The following is an 18514-nucleotide window of genomic DNA, read 5'->3' as shown; positions in this document are numbered from 1 at the left end:
AAAGCGGCTGACGCTGGCACTGTGGGGCACTTAGAGCTTAGTCAGACATTGAAGACACCAAGGTCATTCATTGTATCCAGGGCCATCTTGACTTTTGTCCTGTCACTCAGTGGACCTTGATAACTCAAGAAGAGACAGTGAGGCTGACAACTCTGCGCAACCCCGCCTCACTTAAGTCCAATTTACACACCAGTGAAGACATCACCCATGATGTCATTGGACCTCTCTGAAAATGAAGGAAGAACAATGGATTCTTTGGATCCATTCTTCCTTATAACAGTGCAGAAATATTCAATTATATTCAAATATATATTTTATTCAGCTATTCCTCCAATCAATTGGTACGTAGTTTGTTTATAACTTTTTGCTTTTACACATAGTTGGGCAAGGTCCTTCCCCTCTCTAGAGCTCAGTTTACTTATCTGTAAAATGAGGGGGCTAGACTGCATAACTTGAAAGTTTCATTCTCTCTCATGCATTCTCTGATTCTTTGAATGCCTTATAGCATTCATATGGCCAAAATAAGATTCCAGGTTCAATTCCTGGTTCAAAAACAAGAAATTTCAGTGATATCAGAGGACACTGCATGCCACATACCCCCATCCCCATGGGGCTCTACACAACAAATTTGGCCAGTAATGCAACAATTGTTATTACCTCTGATTTAGAACTTATATACAGGTTGAATCTCACATCCTGGCAGAAACTAAGACACAGTACATATTTTTATTTTACTTTGTGTGTTTTTTCATCTTAAGAATTGTATGGTTCCCCAAGTCTTCTGGATAGAACAATCAAAAAGTACAGTAAGAAATGGTTGTACTCACCCAAAGAAATAGCATTGGACCCTTACATCTCCTCTGTAAAATGGGGGAGTGAATTTCCTGCCTTTAATTGTGGCAGCAGGTGATTCATGGGGTGAAGCTACCGGGTTTAATTGAAGTGGGTCAGCTTTCTCACTGTTTTCTTATTTGGTAATGCTCTGGGCCTGGGAATCTTATCACCTAGTTGTGTGGCTCTATGAAGGAAGAGTTTGGCAATAAGGATGCAATCCCATCAAACATATGGTCCCAACTATGAGTAATCTTTCATCAGTCATCCACCAAGATTACAACCAAGTAGAGGGCAACCAATGGTGTTTTAACCCTCTGGTTAAATGATAGCCCTTTGACTCCAGGAGGGTTGGAGAGGACCTTAAAGCAGGATATTCATAAGCAGCAGCTAGTCAGCAAACCAGATCAAGGTAAACCATGTTCTATCACCTCTTTGGCTCCAGTCTCCAATTATTTTAAGAGGGAGGGATCCTTTACTTGGTGTGCAGTTTGGCAAAGAGAGCCAAGTTAAACTGTATACTATTGTTATAAAGATGACCCCAGACTCAGTTCCAGACTGGTGTCTCAAAGACTTTTTATTAAAGAGGTTGAAGTGTGTCCTTTCAACTCTCCTGAGAAGTGGGCACACCTCCTTGGAAGGGGAGAATTGCATGTGTAAAAGAAGCCAGAATGAGCTTTATAGTTAGTAATTGCCTAACTTCTCCCTTCTGGATCAGGATTGGTCCTAATTCTTCTGGGTTACAATGTTCCTTATATGCCCACCCCTAAAATACATTATGTGCCTAGAATTGTGTTATCACTCCCCACCCCATGGAGAAGTTAGCCTGTCTGTGCTGATTTCTTATCTACTTAGTTGGAAACTTAACTCTTTCATTTCTCACACTATTGAATGGGGCCATGGGATGTCTCAGGAGACAAGAACTAACATCACTGGGAGCACAGAATGAAGGACACTGCCCCACATCCTCTGCAACTGCAGTTCTCACCTGACTAGGGCTATTATCCAACGACCCACTGAAATAATATTAAATAGACTAATGAAGGCCATCAGAGTTCCAGAAACCACTGAGGTTTGGGTAAATTTAACTGTTCCAGGGCTGAAGAAGTCACTTTGACTGAATTTAGTAATCTTTGAACAACAAAATCATGCTGCTAATGTCATTAACGTTACTGTGCCTTTTAAAAATAGATATTTATGTTGGTAGAGTTGTGAACTGATCCAACCATTCTGGAGAGTAATTTGGAACTATGCCCAAAGGGCAATCAAAATGTGCATACCTTTTGATCCAGCAAAAACACTATTAGGTCTGTACCCCAAAGAGAACATACATGTACAAAAATATTTATAGCAGCTCTTTCTATGGTGGCAAAGAATTAGAAATTCTTTTGGAATTGGAAATGAGAGGATGCCCATCAACTGGAGAATGGCTGAACAAGTTGTAATATATGAATGTAATGTAATACTATTGTGCCATAAGAAATGATGAGCAGGCAGATTTCAGAAAAACCTGGAAAGACTTACATGAACTGATACTGAGTGAAGTGAGTAGAACCAGGAGAACAGTGTACACAGTAATAGCAACGTTGTATGATGATCAACTATGAATGCCTTAGCTCTTCTCAGCAATATAATAACCCAAGACAATTCCAAAAAATCATGATGAAAAATTCTATCCACATCCAGAGAAATAATTGATGTAGTATGATTGCAGATTGAAATATTTTATGTTCACTTTCTTTGGGGTTTTGTGGTTTTTTTCCCTTTTGTTATGTTTCTTTGTTCACAACACGACTAATGTAGAAATATGTTTTACATTATTGCACATGCATAATCTGTATCAGATTTTTGACATCTTCGGGAGTGGGGAGAGGAGAGAGGAAAGGAAAAAAAATTGGAATTCAAAGTCATAAAATGAATGTTGAAAATTCTCTTCACATGTAATTGGGGGAAAATACTATTTTAAAAAATAAAAATAAATATTCAGTTTTTCAATCAGCCAGAGTGGGGAAAGTTGAAAAGTACCAAATAGCATGTCCATTGCTATTTGATTGTAGATGACCCAGGTAAAAAGTAGATTACGTGGCCCAGAAGGCTATAGAGTGTACAGTAAAATAATGATAATGGAGGGGGGAAGGGAAGAGAGCGGCTCTGGGAGCCTGGGAACCAACTAAATAGTTAAATTGAATCTCATAAAATCTCTGCAAGTTTGGTGCCCAGTGTCATACCAACTATTTTAAAGAAGGAGAAACAGAGTCCCTAGGGATCTACTCTGGTGATATAATTTGTTTACAAATCACCAAGATCTGGGGATCAGAGAAATAGAAGTGTTAGCTATGATTCACTGCTAGACAGTCACTAGGTTGGGCTGAAGAGTCACAAAACCATCAGTTCTGGTAGTCAGGGGTCATCTTAATAATGACATTATACTCAATGGTTGAGCCTACTCTTCAAGGCTCAGCATCCTATCCATCCCTATGGGGACAGGGACGAAGCAAGGGAGTGGAAGAGGAAGGAATGACATTAATCACTCTGGCAAGTTAGAGTCAGAGGCAGGGGACAAAAGGAAATAAAAGAGGAAAAAACAACTGGGGAAAATGAGGAGAAGAGAGAGATCATCTACATCATACTACAACTTAACACCCTTTTAGGTTGCTAAAGATGAAAAGGTGGTTGAAAGGAGACAGCTGTAGGATGAAGTCACTGGTGACCACACTTTTGGTTTTTGTTTGTTTTGTTTTGTTAATGTAAGGAGAAATGAGAAGACACTTGAAAGTGATAACATGAGAAACTTAGATCATTGATAAGGTCTGTCAGTCTTCTAAAGAAACTCTGATCATCTTCATTTGTTTTATTTTTGTTTTCTGTTTTACCTGGGGTCTGACCTCAGACTAATAAGATTTTTCTTTGCATATGTGAAGTGATTGATCTGAGGCAGACAGATATAAGTACATCACACACACACACACACACACACACACACACACACACACACACACACCCACTGCTGGAGGTGGTCTTTGGTTTGGGGAACTCCCCACCCCTGAAAGAAGAGTACAGACAGCCCAGGCAGAACAGATCTAGCAATCCTGAGTTCCATATAGAGTCCTAGGTTTTAGAGCTGGCAAGAACCCACCAACACCAACCAACAATTTTTTTAGATGAGGAAACAGACCCAGAGAGATTAAGTTGCTTGCCCTGGGTCATAATAGGTAGCAAGGCCAAGGTGCAAATAGCAAATCAAATTCTCTTCCCACTACACCACGCTGTCACAGTGTAGCCTTGAGTAAACTATTTTACAGAGAGTGAAAAAGAACAGAAAAGAGAGAGAGAGACAAGATGTGAGTAAGGAGAAAGAAGAAGAACGTTGCATGGTATCAGGTTGATTGGTTTTGTCTAATTCTTGTTACAGGGAGATGGGTATGTGTACAGGAATGACCATGCTGTAAAAATAAAAGGCACCAATAAAAAATTTAAAAGAAGAAGAAAAGAGGAGAGGGAGAAGGAAAAGAAAAGACAGAAAGTGAGAGAGGAGGAAGGAAGAGAAAGAAGGGAGAAAAGGAGGAAACAAAGAAGGAAGGAAGGGAAAGGAAAGAAAAGAAGGGAGGGAGGAAGGGAGGGAGAAAGGAAGGAAGGAAGGAAGGAAGGAAGGAAGGAAGGAAGGAAGGAAGGAAGGAAGGAAGAAGGAAGGAAGGAAGAAGGAAGGAAGAAGGAGAAAAGGAGGAAAGAAAGAAGGAAGGAAAAGGAAAGAAAAGAAGGGAGGGAGGAAGGGAGAGAGGAAGGAAGGAAAAAAAGAAGGGAGGAAAGAAGGAAGGAACAAAGGAAGGAATGAAGGAAAGAAGGTCAAATTATCAAAATATTCATAGTATCACTTTTTTGGGGAATAAAGATCTGTGTAAAGTACACAGTGGGTACTTATCAATCAGGGAATGCCTAAACAAACTCTGGAATACAAATATAAAGGAATATGATTACTCTAAGAAATTATAAATATATGGGGAATGCAGACTTACTTGAACTGATGCAGAGTGAAATAAACAGAATCAGGAAAACAATATGCATCACCACTATAATAATATAAATTAAAAGAATAATAAAATAAAGGTAAGTGCTATGTATTTATAATGTCCAATCTGGGCCCCAGAGAAGAGATAAGGAAACACACCTCTCTAATCCAATTTTCACTTAAGGACCATGAATATGGGATGTTACATGTGCTGTCAGAACTGGTCATGGGCCAGTCTGGTTTCAATGGTTTTCATTGTTACAAAGGAAAACTGAGGATTGGGAGGAGGGAAGAGTTCTGTGATACAAACGTGATATGAAAACAAAAAGCATCAATAAAACTTTTTTTTAAAAATTAACTGCAAACAAAACTCATGTTTTTCCCCAGTGCAACAGAAATATACAAGCCACTTCTTGCTTGCAGACACCAGCAATAAATGGTACGGTATATTTGGATGCATCTCCCTCACACAGCTCTCTTGGCATCTCCCCAAGACGTGCATCTCCACTGAACACAACTCGTCTTTTAAGCACAAATTCCCCATAATGCATTCAGGATGGAGTGCGATATTCTTTCCACGAGAATTAAATTTTAATTGACTCCTAAATATACACATCGCACTTATTTACTAATTATAGAATCAGGTAGAAAACCAGACCAAGGAAAGGCACACTTAGCTCTGCGGGATTTTTACTCTCTCAGGAAGGCTCTGCTGCCCCCAGGGCCAGCGCTGTATAGGGGTGGAGTGGGCTCCCCCACTTCAGGGATATGGGAAACAACCTTCTCCCATCTGCTCCATGGTACTTAAAATCCCATTACTAGAAGACAGAGCTTTTCTTTCCATGGTTGGTGACCATGGGATCACAGATCTAGGGATGGAACGAACCTCAGAGGCTATCTATTCCAAACCCATCCCTCTCCCATTTTGCAAATGGGGAAATTGAGGCCCAAGTAAATCAGGTGACTTGTCCAAGGCCACACAGATAGTAATTAGCAGAAGTGGAATTTTAACTCAGAGCTAGATGACACTTAAAAAACAAACCCCTTGGGGAGGGAGCACAGAGACTCAGTCACACTCAGGCCCAGGTTACTGATACTAAAGTCTCTTCTAAAGGTAAGTCTATTTGGCTGGAAGGGGAGCCAATATGGGATGCTGGGAACCTGAAATGATTGGGAAGATCTTGGGGCAGGAGAGAGAATAGTGTGGGAACTATACCATGAAAGTCCAGGAAGGTCACCAAAAAACAATGACTAGGGGAGAAACCAAAGGCAAACCACTAACTTTGCCTTTTTGCTAAGGACTGACTCTACATACCCCACTTCAATCTCACCCAGCCCTTATCCTTTGGAAGACAAGAAGAGGATGCCTTAAAAAAAAAAAAAAGCAGTAAGAAAGCCATTTAGGGGCAGCTAGGTGGCACAGTGGATAGAGCACTGGCCCTGAAGTCAGGAGGACCTGAGTTCAAATCCGGCCTCAGACTAAACATTTGACACTTACTAGCTGTGTGACCCTGGGCAAGTCATTTAACCCCAATTGCCTAAAAAAAAAAATGAGCAGTAGGAAGATAAGAAGATGAGCATCCTACTACCAGAGTAAGGGCCTGATTTGGTCTGAACCCCTGGGGCAGTCCTGTTTCTTTGCTGGAGCACAGCTCTGGGGACCGGCAGGGTGGAGGGAAGCAGCAGAACCCACTTGGAATGTTTTCCCCTCCTCTGTAGTTGTAGCTGGGTCTGTACCTGGTGCTGGTGTCACTGCTGCTCTGCAATGTTCTGTCTTCCGTGACATTAGAGGACCCGTTGGTCCAGTCGGCCATCTCCTCCCCACTGTGCCAGCTAAACTGCAGTCCTCTGATAAGAAAATGAGGCAGGTGATATTTTATCTCATTCATTGGCTTAACTCTTTCAGCTGGAGTCACATTTTTTCCATATGCGAGGGCAGATGCCATACATCCCCCATGGTTATACGTTTCATAATAATCCCTTACTTTTCTCCAGCATCTTATACCCCACCTAGCCCTTCACAAACATTTGCTTGGCCAGGGAATTATTAACCCCACTTTACAGAGGAGGGAACAAAAGCACAGAGATAACGGCTATTCAGCACGGCTCAGTGCAATTGGCACTATGTTTTAATTTCCATCTCATTATTCAGAGAAATTTGTCTACATATAAATTAAGCTCCCTAGATCTGTGCCCTCCGGTCTAGATACCAGACACATTTCTACCAATGTTCTAAAATAAATACATTCTCGATTTTCAGAAGAAGCCTGCAAATTTGTCCATCTCTGCATCTATAACCAAATACATTTTCTATGACTCAAATATATTCACCTTTAATGACACAGGGCCTTTTCTGTTTTTAATCTATAATATTATGATCCCAACATAGATTGAGAAATAGAAGGAATCCTAAAGGTCATCAATTCAGATCACCTTATTTTACAGATGGGAAAACTGAGGCCCATGATACTGCACTCCCCTGGTTCTCGTCTGTCTTTCCAATCCCTCCTGCTTGGTGTCCTTTGCTGGCTCTTCATCCATGTTGCACCCACTAACCATTAGTATTCCCCAGAGCCCTGTCCTGGGCCAGCTTCTCTTTTCCCTCTATACTATCTCTCTTGGTGATCTAATCAGCTCCCACAGATTGATTTACCTTCATGTAGATAATTTCCAGATTTATACATACAGCCCTAGTCTCTCTCTCCCAAGCTAGTCACACATCACCAACTGCAGCTTGGACATCTGAAACCAAATGTCCTGTAGACATCTCAACTTCAACAAGTCCAAGATGAAGATGAATATGAAGGCTTAGAGAGGTTCAATGCCTTATCCAAGGCCACATAGGTAATAAAAGGCAGAGGCAGGATTCAAACTCAGAAACCCAGACTACAAACCCAGCGCTTTATCCACTGCCTCCTACTGTCTTAAAGGAACAGAAGAATATTAAGACGTGGAGAAATGATAAGAATGGGCCTGAGGCTCGGGAGAATGGGGAAGAGAGGAGCTGACTGTGCCAATGTATGGAGATAGGAGATGAGGACAGTAGAGAGAACCCAACAGGGTCCCATGGTAAGAGGAATAAGGTAAAAGACCCATAACTACCCTACCAAGGCTGTGTAACCATTTCCTGCTCTGTCCTTTCCTACTTGTTCTTCCCCAACACAATCAGGACCCAGAAATATTTTGAAATTCTTTAATTCCATCATATCCTCATCTATGATTACCATTTTTGGTTCATCTACAAGATCTGAAATTAGAATCCACTATATACAGCTGTGTAAAGTGAGAGCCCCAAACTGGAGTCGATCTGTTTTAAAATGCTATTTTCAGATCGTTAAGGTTTTTAAATGTATGAGGGAGGCAACACGGTATATTTAAATGAGAACTAGGCCAGGGTTACAGGCATCCCCCGAATCTATTGTCGGCTCGTTGTGTGGCCTGGAGCACATCACCTGACCTTTCTGCACCTCCATTTTCTCATCTATAAAATAAAGGGGTTAGACTAGATAAGGTCTATCAACGTCCCACATATATTCTATAAATGCTATGAATTCTCAGACCAGATGAATGAATCTCCAACGGTGACGTTTCAGGCACTAGAAGAACAAGATAATGGAGGAGATATCTGAGGTCAAAGAAGCCTTTCCTGACATTCAGAGCCTACCAACTGGGAAGCCAACTTCTCTATTGATGCACGTGGAAGCCTTGAAATTGAGGGTGGTGGATGACTCCCCTTCTCAACCTCAGGACATTCAAGATCAGAGGACCCGACTCTTATTTCTGTATCCTACATGGAACCCCCAAGCTGGAGCCCAATTTAGGGCCAAGAGGATCCTGAACAAGTATACCACATGTCCCCAAGTAACCCAGGAAAAAACTGACTGACAAACCAAGCATATGGCAAATGCCGAGGAAGTGACTAACGTCCATTGGGACCAAAATAGCCACAGCATCCTTTAATCGCAAATTACTTTGTGCCAAGTTGTGGAATCATTTTTACCAATGGTAACTTCCTAATTCTCCCTGCCTGCCTCCTTCTGGAACACAGGGCCAGGAACAACTAGAAGCTAGCTGCATGCTATAGTAAAAGGTTCCTAGCTAGCCTCTGCCACCAATTAGGTCCTAAAAGAGCACTTAATCTGGAGTCAGGAGACTCACATCCCAGTCTTAGTTGGGCAAGTTAGTTAATCTCTCAGTTTAGCAATCTGTAAAATGAGTATAGAGAATCAGTGTGCAGGAGTATATAAAACTAGCCTAAAAGTCAGGAAGATCTGGGTTCAAGTCTCTGCTCCAACACATATTGACTATATGACCAGGCAAGTCATTTAAACCTCTCAGTGCAAAAGGCAACTGACTCTCTGAGAGTTTAAGTTGTAGAACAGTTGCTAATCCATATTTCTGGAGGAAGATTCAGAACAAGGAGTTCACTGAACAGTTGTGTCCGTGGGTCTAGAGCAAATGATCAAATTAAAAGGGGGAAAAATGAGGGTAGAAAAACACAGAAGAGATCAGGGTGTGGTGTGTGGGTGAGGGGAAATGCAACAAAGAAATATGGCCTTTTTAGCCTTCTCTACCAATTCTATTTTACTTTGGGCAGCTAGATGGCACAGTGAATAGAGCACTGGGCTGGGAAACAGGAAGATTTAACTTCCTGAGTTCAACTCTGGTCTCAGATACTATCTGTGTGACCTTGGGCAAGTCACTTAGCCCTGTTTGTTTCAGTTCCTCATCTGTAAAATGAGCTGGAGAAGGAAATGGCAAACCACTCTAGTATTTTGCCAAGAAAACCCCAAATGGGGTCACAAAGAGTCGGACGTGACCACAATGACTCAACAACAATTCTATTTGCCTAGAATAGAGGATTATGATGGGGTGGAGTTACAATGGCTTTCTCATCATGTTTTCTTCACTTCCTTTTTCATTTAGGACCTCTGGCTGAAAAATAAATTCATTGGTAGAGGCCTGGGAGCCATGGTTTCAAATAGATTCTGACCTACAAAGTATCTGGAAATTGGAGTATCTAACCTAGAGTCAAAGGAAAAGAAAAACCTTCCTTTTCGAAGGAAAAACAATTCCATGAGGATAATAATATTGATATTACCTGTGCATATCATTGTCATGAGGAAAGTATTGTGTAAATACTTTGTCAAGTACTATATACAGTAAACATGAACTCATTAATATTATTATACACCATCACCTGCCCAATGTGCTCACACAGCATATTTTGATCATGTCATTCACCTGCTCAGAAAACTTGAATAGCTCCCCTACAGGATAAAGTCCCATCTCTTTAACTTGGAACTCAAGAACTTCCATTATCTGACCCAACCGACCTTGTGTCACACAACTGACCCACACATGATTCCTGCAAAATTGATCACTTTACTGGTCTCCTAAATATGCTACATGCACTCTGACCTCTAAACCTTTATTCACAACATTCTCAATGCCTGAAATGCCCTCTCCACTTGTTTTAATTCTATCCATCTTAAGAGCCCAGCATATGGCATAAGAAGACCTGCATTTGTTTTGTTTTTAAGGTTTTTTTTTTCAGTCATCAAAAATCTTCCTTCTTTCCCTCCCCACTGTCCACTTCCTTCCCCCCTCCCCACTAAGAAGGAAAGTATATTCAAATCTTAGCATTGCCACTTGCTTCATGTATGACCGTGGGCAAGCCACTTCCCCTCAGTGGGCCTCAGTTTCCTCATCTGTAAAGTGAAGCGGACAAATAAAACAATGTTTAAAGGCCCCTAAGACCCTGGCCTGGACTAGCATGAGATCTCACTGAAATCCCATTACTCATCCCCACCCATAGAATCCCTCCTCCAAATCCCCACAGAATTTATTGTTCATACTGCTCATCTGGCATCACCCACATACTTTTATTTATCTCTTTATGTATATGTGTCCTGACTTTCTGACTAGACAAAAAGATGTTGAGACCAGACATTGTCTCGTACTTCTTTGCATCCGTTGAACCTGTAGCACCTTAGACACTTAATAGGAATTTGAGGATTATAGTGAGAACCAGAGAGGGCAAATAACGTGCCCATGGTAGCAGAGCAAGTGGGAGCTGGCTTTAAAGCGTGTTTGTTTGTTTGTTTGTTTGTTGTTTTTTAGAGATCAGGAAATACCACAACGTCCTAGAACTCAACACTCCTAATTCCATTCAAATGCTTTATACCTCATCTGCACTCTGGCAGGGGTGTGACCAGGGAACTAAAAACAGAGCATCTTACAGGGCTCAGGAACAATTCTACAAAAGGAAGGAGGAGCAACAAGAGAGGTGTGAGTCAGACATCTTATTGCAGATTAAAATATTAGAAACAGTGAGGGTGCTGTGGTCGCAGAGACAGAACTTTCAAACTTTCTCTGGTACACAACTGTTCATAATTTGTAGCTTCAAAAGCCTGGGATTTCCTAAAAGGACAGTGGACATTGGATTTCACCTATAGGCAGAGTAGGGGGCCACCTACACAGTGTGATTTTTTAAAGAGATTCTCTATCCAAAAATATCTCCCCATCCTAACCGCTTGGTGAACCAGTTCAACTCTACCCTGTCCTCCTCTCTTGAGTCCCTTGCCCCCTTATCCTATCCCCGAATTTGCCCTGCAAATCCTCTGCCTTGGATCACTCCCACCATCCACACAAGTGCTGCTGAATGAAATTAGAGAAAATCATCAAACCATCCTGACTGGGTCCACTACAAATTCCTGTTATGTTGACTCAAGTAGGCTCTCACTACTGCCAGGCAAACCTTTTATGCCTACCTAATTAAGTCACTCACCCATTCATCACAGTGGCTCTTCCAAATTTTTGCATCCCTCTTTAAATTTCCCATGGAGGCTCTGCCTTCCACCACCACCTCTCAGTTGGGAACTTTGCATCACATTTTACTGAAAAATTAAGACCATTGGCTGACAGCTCTCTCATCTCACCTCCTCGTCTTACACCACCCAGATGCCTTCTGCCACTATTTCTTCCTGTTGCACATGAAAAGTGCATTCTTCTCCTTGACAAGGTCAATCCTTTTACATGTGAAAGTGATGCCATCCCATCCCACCTTCTCCAGCAGACTGCCCTCTCTATCATCCGCACTCTCTCCCTTATCTTCAATTCCTTCCTGTCTACTGGCTGCTTCCTTACTGCCTACAAATGTGCCCATGTTTCCCCTATTCTCAGAGAACCCTCACTTTATTCATCCATTCTCCACTAGCTATCATGTCATATCTCTCTTCTCTTTTGTTGCTGAACTCCTTGGAAAGTCCATCTACAAGAGGTGCCTCCACATTCTTTCTTTTCACTCTCTTCTTAATTCTCTACAGTCTAGCTTCCAGCCTCATCACTCAACTCAAACTAATCTCTCCAAAGTTACCAATAATTTCTTAACTGCCAAATCTAATGCCCTTTTCTCAAACTTCATCCTTCTTAATCTCTCTGCAACCTTTGACACTACTGATCATTCTCTTCTCTTTGATACTCTCTTATCTCTAGATTTCCTGATTTCCCTCCTACCTGCCTGACTGTTCTTTCTCAGTCTCCTTTGCTGTACTTTATATCCAGGTCTCCTATTAATTTTGGGTATCCCAAGGGGTTCTGTCCTGGAACTTCTTCTCTTATCCCTTTATACTGTTTCTCTTGGTGATCTCATATGCTCACAGGGATCCAATTATCATCGATTCAATTATCACCTCCATGCTACTGATTCCCAAATCTACTTTTCCAGCCCTAACCTCTCTCTTGACTTCCAGTCTTTCATCTCCAACTCCCTACTGGACATCTCAAACTGGATATCCATAGATTTCTTAAATGCAATAAGTCCAAAACTGAATGCATTATCTTTTCTAAAAACTCTCCCCCTTTCTTAACTTCCCTATTACTGGTGAGGGTACCACCATCCTCCCAGTAACTTAGCCTCATACCTAGGTGTCATCCTCAACTCTTCACTCTCTCTCATTTTCTATGTAAATCTGTTGCCTAAACTTGTTGATTTTTCCTTTGTAATAACTCCAACAAATTAAATGGATAGGAGGTATGAACAAATCTAAGTTTATAACTCTCCCAGGGTTATTTGCATTTTAAAAGAGACAAGCACTGAAACCAAAGAAACAAAATTCTAATGATGGAACAATATTTCCCATCAGAGAAGCCTTCAATCCATACAACAGAGAGAGCCACATGAGTATGACCACCATGTTCAACTCTCTGAATAGGACATTTAAGGGGAAAAGAAATCCAGGTAGGGATCATTAATTGAAAAACAGCCCAATGAATATGGTAGATGAATGGGATAGAATATTATTGTGTATCATGAGATGAGGAACACAGAAAGATTTATACGAACTTATACAGAGTGGAATAAGCAGAACGTGAGAGAATAATCATAAAAACCAGTACCATTCCTAGGCAACAGATAATGAAACAAACATCCCTTTTCCCAGGAGACAAGAGACTCCAGCAGCAAAATATTAGTTGTCCAACAAGAATATCATATCAGTTCTTGTTGCTAAACTGATTTCCTGGGTAGTTCAGGCATGGGGCTGGCAATATATTCAGAAATGACTATGGTGAAAAATAATAGGAATCAATAACAATGTATTTTAAAAGAAAAGAAACCCAAAGAAGCATTTCATAGGATTTAGAGCTACAAAGAGAGTTAGAGAATCTAAGTCAACTCCTCCTTTCAAAAGATGGGTAAACTCAGACCCAGAGAGGTGATATGATTTCTTCCAAGGGAGTTAAAGGTTCCTGTATGTGTACCCAATGTGTAAAGCCCCCCAAATAGCTAATATGCAGAGATCAGAAACATAAAGAACGAAGAGGGGAAGAATAGCTATTGAATTTTTTGAATTTTTTTCAGGCTATGATTTCATATATGAAATCTATGGGTGAGAGGTTCTTATATTATTACTCTCATAGGGACTAAGCATCAGAATCTATCAGGGGCCTGCTGATCTTGTGGGTTACCTCTTCTGCCCCTATCCTCCAGCTCTATGAGAAAGGGATTGAGATCTAGAGGGGTGGCCCTTGTTCCAAGGCTGACTACAATAATCCAAGTTAATTCTGAAGGCCACCTATTACCAGCCTCAAAATGTCCAGCTCATTGATGGCGAAACAGGCTGAATGTGCTTCCACCCAGACAAGAGAACCTAGGTCAAATGTCAATCCATTATCAAATATGGTGCCTCTACACTACTTAAGAACCTTAGAAAGCTCCCTATAATCCACCATCAGACACCACAGTAAGAGCCATAGAACCCAAGATTCTGTCTTTAATGAGGACACCAAGAGGAGAGTTATATAAACATTATTGTCTTCCATGGCATGGAGCAATGTCAAGATTCCAGAACCTGACTCTGCTACTAACTTGTGACTTCCCTTCTCTTGACCTCAGTTTCTTTTCCTTTAAAATGATGATCTTCTTAAAAAAGGGGAAGAGGCCCACATGTACAAAAAATATTTATAGTAGCTCTTTTTATGGTATCAATGAATTGGAAATTGAGGTCATGCCCATCAATTGGGGAATGGTATATGAATGTAATGTATTGTGCTATAAGAACTAATGAGCAGCATATTTCAGAAAAACCTGGACTTACATGAACTGATGCAAAGTAATATGAGGAGAACCAGGAAACCATTGTACACAGTAACAGCAACATTGTGGGGTGATCAACTATGATAGACTTAGTTCTTCTCAGCAATACAATGACTCAAGACAATTCCAAAAGACTTATGATGGAAAATGCTATCCACATCTGGGGAAAGAACTATGAAGTCTAAATACAGATTGAAGCATACTATTTTCACTCTTTTTGTTTTGTATTTCTTGTAGTTTTTCCCTTTGGTTCTGATTCTTTTTTCACAACATGAGTAATGTGGAAATACATGTAACATGATTGTACATGTATAACCTATATCAGATTGCTTGCTATCTTGGGGAGGGGAGAGGGAAGGGAGGGAGGGAGAAAAGTTTGGAACTCAAAATCTTACAAAAATAGATGTTAAAAACTATCTATGTAACTTGAAAAAAAATACTATTAAGTGCAAAAAATAATTTTTTAAAAATGATGATCTCAAAGGTTCCTTCCAGTTAGGAATATTATGGTCTTTCTTTCTATAATACTAATCTCAATGGACAAGAACATGTCTTTAATAACAAATTATCTAACCTTTATGTTAGAGACTTTGCTATTTATCCCTGTATCCCCAGCAAGTAGCATGAGGCCTTGCACCAGGTAGATGCCTAATTCATTTTTGTTGAATGAACACTGACAGCTAATAGGAGTTAAAAGCTCCTGTTCCTGTATCATTTTCTTCCCAACAAGAAAAAATTTGGAATCAGGAATGTCTTGGTTCAAATCCCTCCTCTGACACTAGCTGTGTTCCTGGGGAAGTCACTTAATTTCTTTGTGCCTCACACAGCTTCCTGGGATTTATCTACTAAATTTATCCTGCCTGTGTGAGGTAGGTAGTGAAAGAATGATTATCTCCAATTTTACAGATAAGGAAATGGATGGTTAAGCAAATTAAGTGACTCCTCCAGTATGGAAAGGAGATGTTAGGGCCAAGATTCTAACTCAGGTCTTCTGGCTCTAAGACTGTTTCCACTAACCCACACTGCTTCTTATGAATCTTATTACAGAAGTTTTCAATTTCTTGGAGTAACCACCTCATGGAGTAACAATCCCAAAAAGGATAATACCCACAGGAATACCTTGTGCTTTTCAAAGTGCTTATAGATACATTATTTCATAGAATGCCAGAGCTGGAAAAGACCTTAAAGACTGAAAGATTAAGGACGGAAGCATGGAAAGAGCTCTAGCTCCAGGGTTTGAAGACCTGGTTTCAAATCCTACTTCTGACACTTTTTAGCAGCGTGGTCTTAGAAAATTCATTTTAACTTCCTGGTTCTCATTCACCTCCTTTGTCTCAATGAGAAAAATGGTTCTCTTCAAGTGTCTAAATGGTTGTTGTTGTTGTTGTTGTTGTGTAATTGTGTCCAACTCTTCATGAACCCATTTGGGGTTTTCTTAGCAAAGATACTGGAGTGGGTTGCCATTTCCTTCTCCAGCTCATTTTACAGATGAGGAAACTGAGGCAAACAGGGTGAAGTAACTTGTCCAGAGTCACACAACTAGGAAGTATCTGAGGCTAGATTTGAACTCGGAAAGATAAGTCTTCCTGATTCCAACTGCCCCATGTAGTTGTTAAGGAAGTTCTTATATTAAGTTCTTGTGTTATTAAGATCACATTAGGCATTTTTGGGCTGCCTTATTCCTTCATTGAATCATACTGAACTTGAAGTGTCTGAGCCCAGATTTGAACGCAGGAAGATGAGTCTTCTTGACTTCAGGGCCAGCCCTCTATCCACTGCACCACCTATGTGCTCACCTTATTTGATCTGAGCCTGTGATCGCTCTCAGAAAAGTGTCAAGCTTCTCCAAAAACTGGTCTTTGGAACTCCTTGCCCTCTATTCTATTTACTGTATCCTTTCTCCCCTCCTGATGCCCTCTCCCTCTGTCGGTCACTCTACCATTTAGGGCATAAGACTGAGAGCAGCTTGAAGTATAACCTGTGCCAGCATGTATTTGTGTTTTTATGACATTCAGAGCCTTAAACTTAAACTCTCAGGGTGGCATCTACACAGATGGGTAATATTGGCCCTGATTGTCTGCCTGACTCCAGGGCCAGGACTCCATCACCACCACCTAGCTGCCCCAAAAGAAGAAAGTGTAAAGCAGAAACAATAGTTCAGCTTCATAGAGACACAGATTTCAGCTCCATAGGAGGATTTCCTTAACAACTAGCCCTGTGCAAAAACACAATGGGTGGTCTCAGGAGGTGGTAGATTTCCCAATGCTGTGGGTTTTGTTAAGAGACTGGATGACCATTTGCTGGGAATGGGGCAGAGGGGATTTCTGTTCAAGTGCATGCTGGACCAGATAGCGTCCACGCTTCCTACTGCCAGAGATCCGGTGATCCTCTGCGTATGCATCAAACTCCTACTACTTATGCCCTGCCCAAAGTCACTGGAGATTTGGTGTAAAAACTACCGTAGCAGGTTAATCTAGCACCAGGACCCTCCTGCTCCCAGCTTTTGGCATATTTTAGATACCCCAAAACCCTACCTCCAGTGACTTGCTCTAAACTTGGAATTGGGGGAGCTAGCCTCTTCCTCTCGCCTACCCTTCTCACCCCCTCCCAGCTTCAGCTTTTCACACCCAAATGAAAGAGGAAATGCCACAGCAGCTGTGAAAGACTCTCAGTGGTGGTTTATGGAAGTAATTACCAGGTTCTGAGTGTTCCTTGCCAGTTCTTGCTCCTGACTCACTCTCTGACTCAGAATTATTATTTTTTTCTATAGAGGAAAAAAAAGTATGTGTACTTTTTTTTTTCTCATTGAGCTTATGGAAGAGCTTAGGGAAAGGGAGGAGATGGAAATGGTTTAATTAATTCAAGGACAAATTTGGTGGCCAGCACAGGGAGAAGTACCCTCCACTCAGTACAAAAGGAAAGATTCCTTGAGACTTAGGCAGGATGGGACCACTCTGAAGGAAAGAAAGGAAGAGAAGAGACTCAATTCAAGTGTTTAAGTGGATGAGCGACTTTCAATATTTTCCATTCCTCCTCTAAAGTTCTCCCCATCATGGCAGGTAAGCCTGGGTTTTCTGGTTTACATCACCAGGACACAACCTCTGGCAGATCCTGCCAGCCTAGAAAGGCTTCATTCATGGACCCAGTGACTGACTATTCATCTGTTGTCCAAGGACCAGTCTACTTAAGTTCAGAAAGGGTCATTGGCTAGAGGTTGGCAACTAGGCCATTTTTCTTTTAATCAAAACTACTCACAAAGTCTACTGAGGCATAGGGGGGTCATGATTTGCATCCCTGAAGAGAGAATCCACAAAGATGAAAACAGATCCCAGAAGTATTGATAAGAAGGACTATAAGTCTAGAGAGGTGAGGGATGGCAGGAGGTAAAGACCCAGAGGGAACTGAGAAACATTAGCAAAGATAAGGCTCTGAGGTTCAGAGGGTAAAAAAAGAAAAGAAACACCTTATGGAATTTTTCATGAGAAGCACTGGAAGTTGGGGGGCAATGGATGAGAGGGAACAGCTGGGAGGAGAGAAGCATCATCTAAAACCATGGAATGAGCCAAGGCATTGCAAAGACACCATTAGGAAATCTTTGCAAATTAACTCAATGGGTCTCTTTCCTGGCCTCCCTGCCTCCAACCTCTTCCCCATCCAGTTCTTCCTACACATTGTAGAATGTGTCCGAAGTGGTCAGTAAAGATCTCTTGGCTACAACGATGACAATATTAGGCTTTTTTCAAGGTTGAGATATAGTGGGTACACAGTGGAGGATGCACTGGACTTATAATAAGGAGAATCTAAGTGGGAAGCTGAGAAGCACTCAAGAAATGAGATTCTGAAGACACAAGAAAAAATTATTCCGTTAAGGAGGACAAAAAGGAATTGCCTAAGACCAAAGTGGACAAAAAGAGAGTTCTTCAACCAGCTTAGATTCTTAAAGGACAAATGCAGAATGAAACAAGCAAAAAACTTAGAAGGAATACAAAATGATAGTATAGTCCTCTAAGACTACTGTTAGAAACACTAAAGCCCAGAGTGAGTCTGACAATGTTCTTGTTATCCAAGAACAACAAAAA

General features: G+C 41.1%; 1 protein-coding gene across 1 annotated transcript in view; it reads right to left on the bottom strand.

Moving 5' to 3' along the window:
* The window catches only part of ST8SIA5 (ST8 alpha-N-acetyl-neuraminide alpha-2,8-sialyltransferase 5), a 148070-nt gene that overhangs the window by 104416 nt on the left and 25140 nt on the right, over positions 1–18514 (bottom strand). The window contains 1 exon segment of the mRNA XM_020985769.2: positions 6575–6685. Within this exon segment, the coding sequence (XP_020841428.1) occupies positions 6575–6685 (111 nt within the window).

This window comes from Phascolarctos cinereus, unplaced genomic scaffold, assembly GCF_003287225.1.
Source record: "Phascolarctos cinereus isolate Bilbo 61053 unplaced genomic scaffold, phaCin_HiC Scaffold_4;HRSCAF=312, whole genome shotgun sequence".
Classification (NCBI taxonomy): domain Eukaryota; kingdom Metazoa; phylum Chordata; class Mammalia; order Diprotodontia; family Phascolarctidae; genus Phascolarctos; species Phascolarctos cinereus.
Note: the sequence above shows the minus strand (reverse complement) of the source record. Positions and strands in the feature narration are given on the sequence as shown.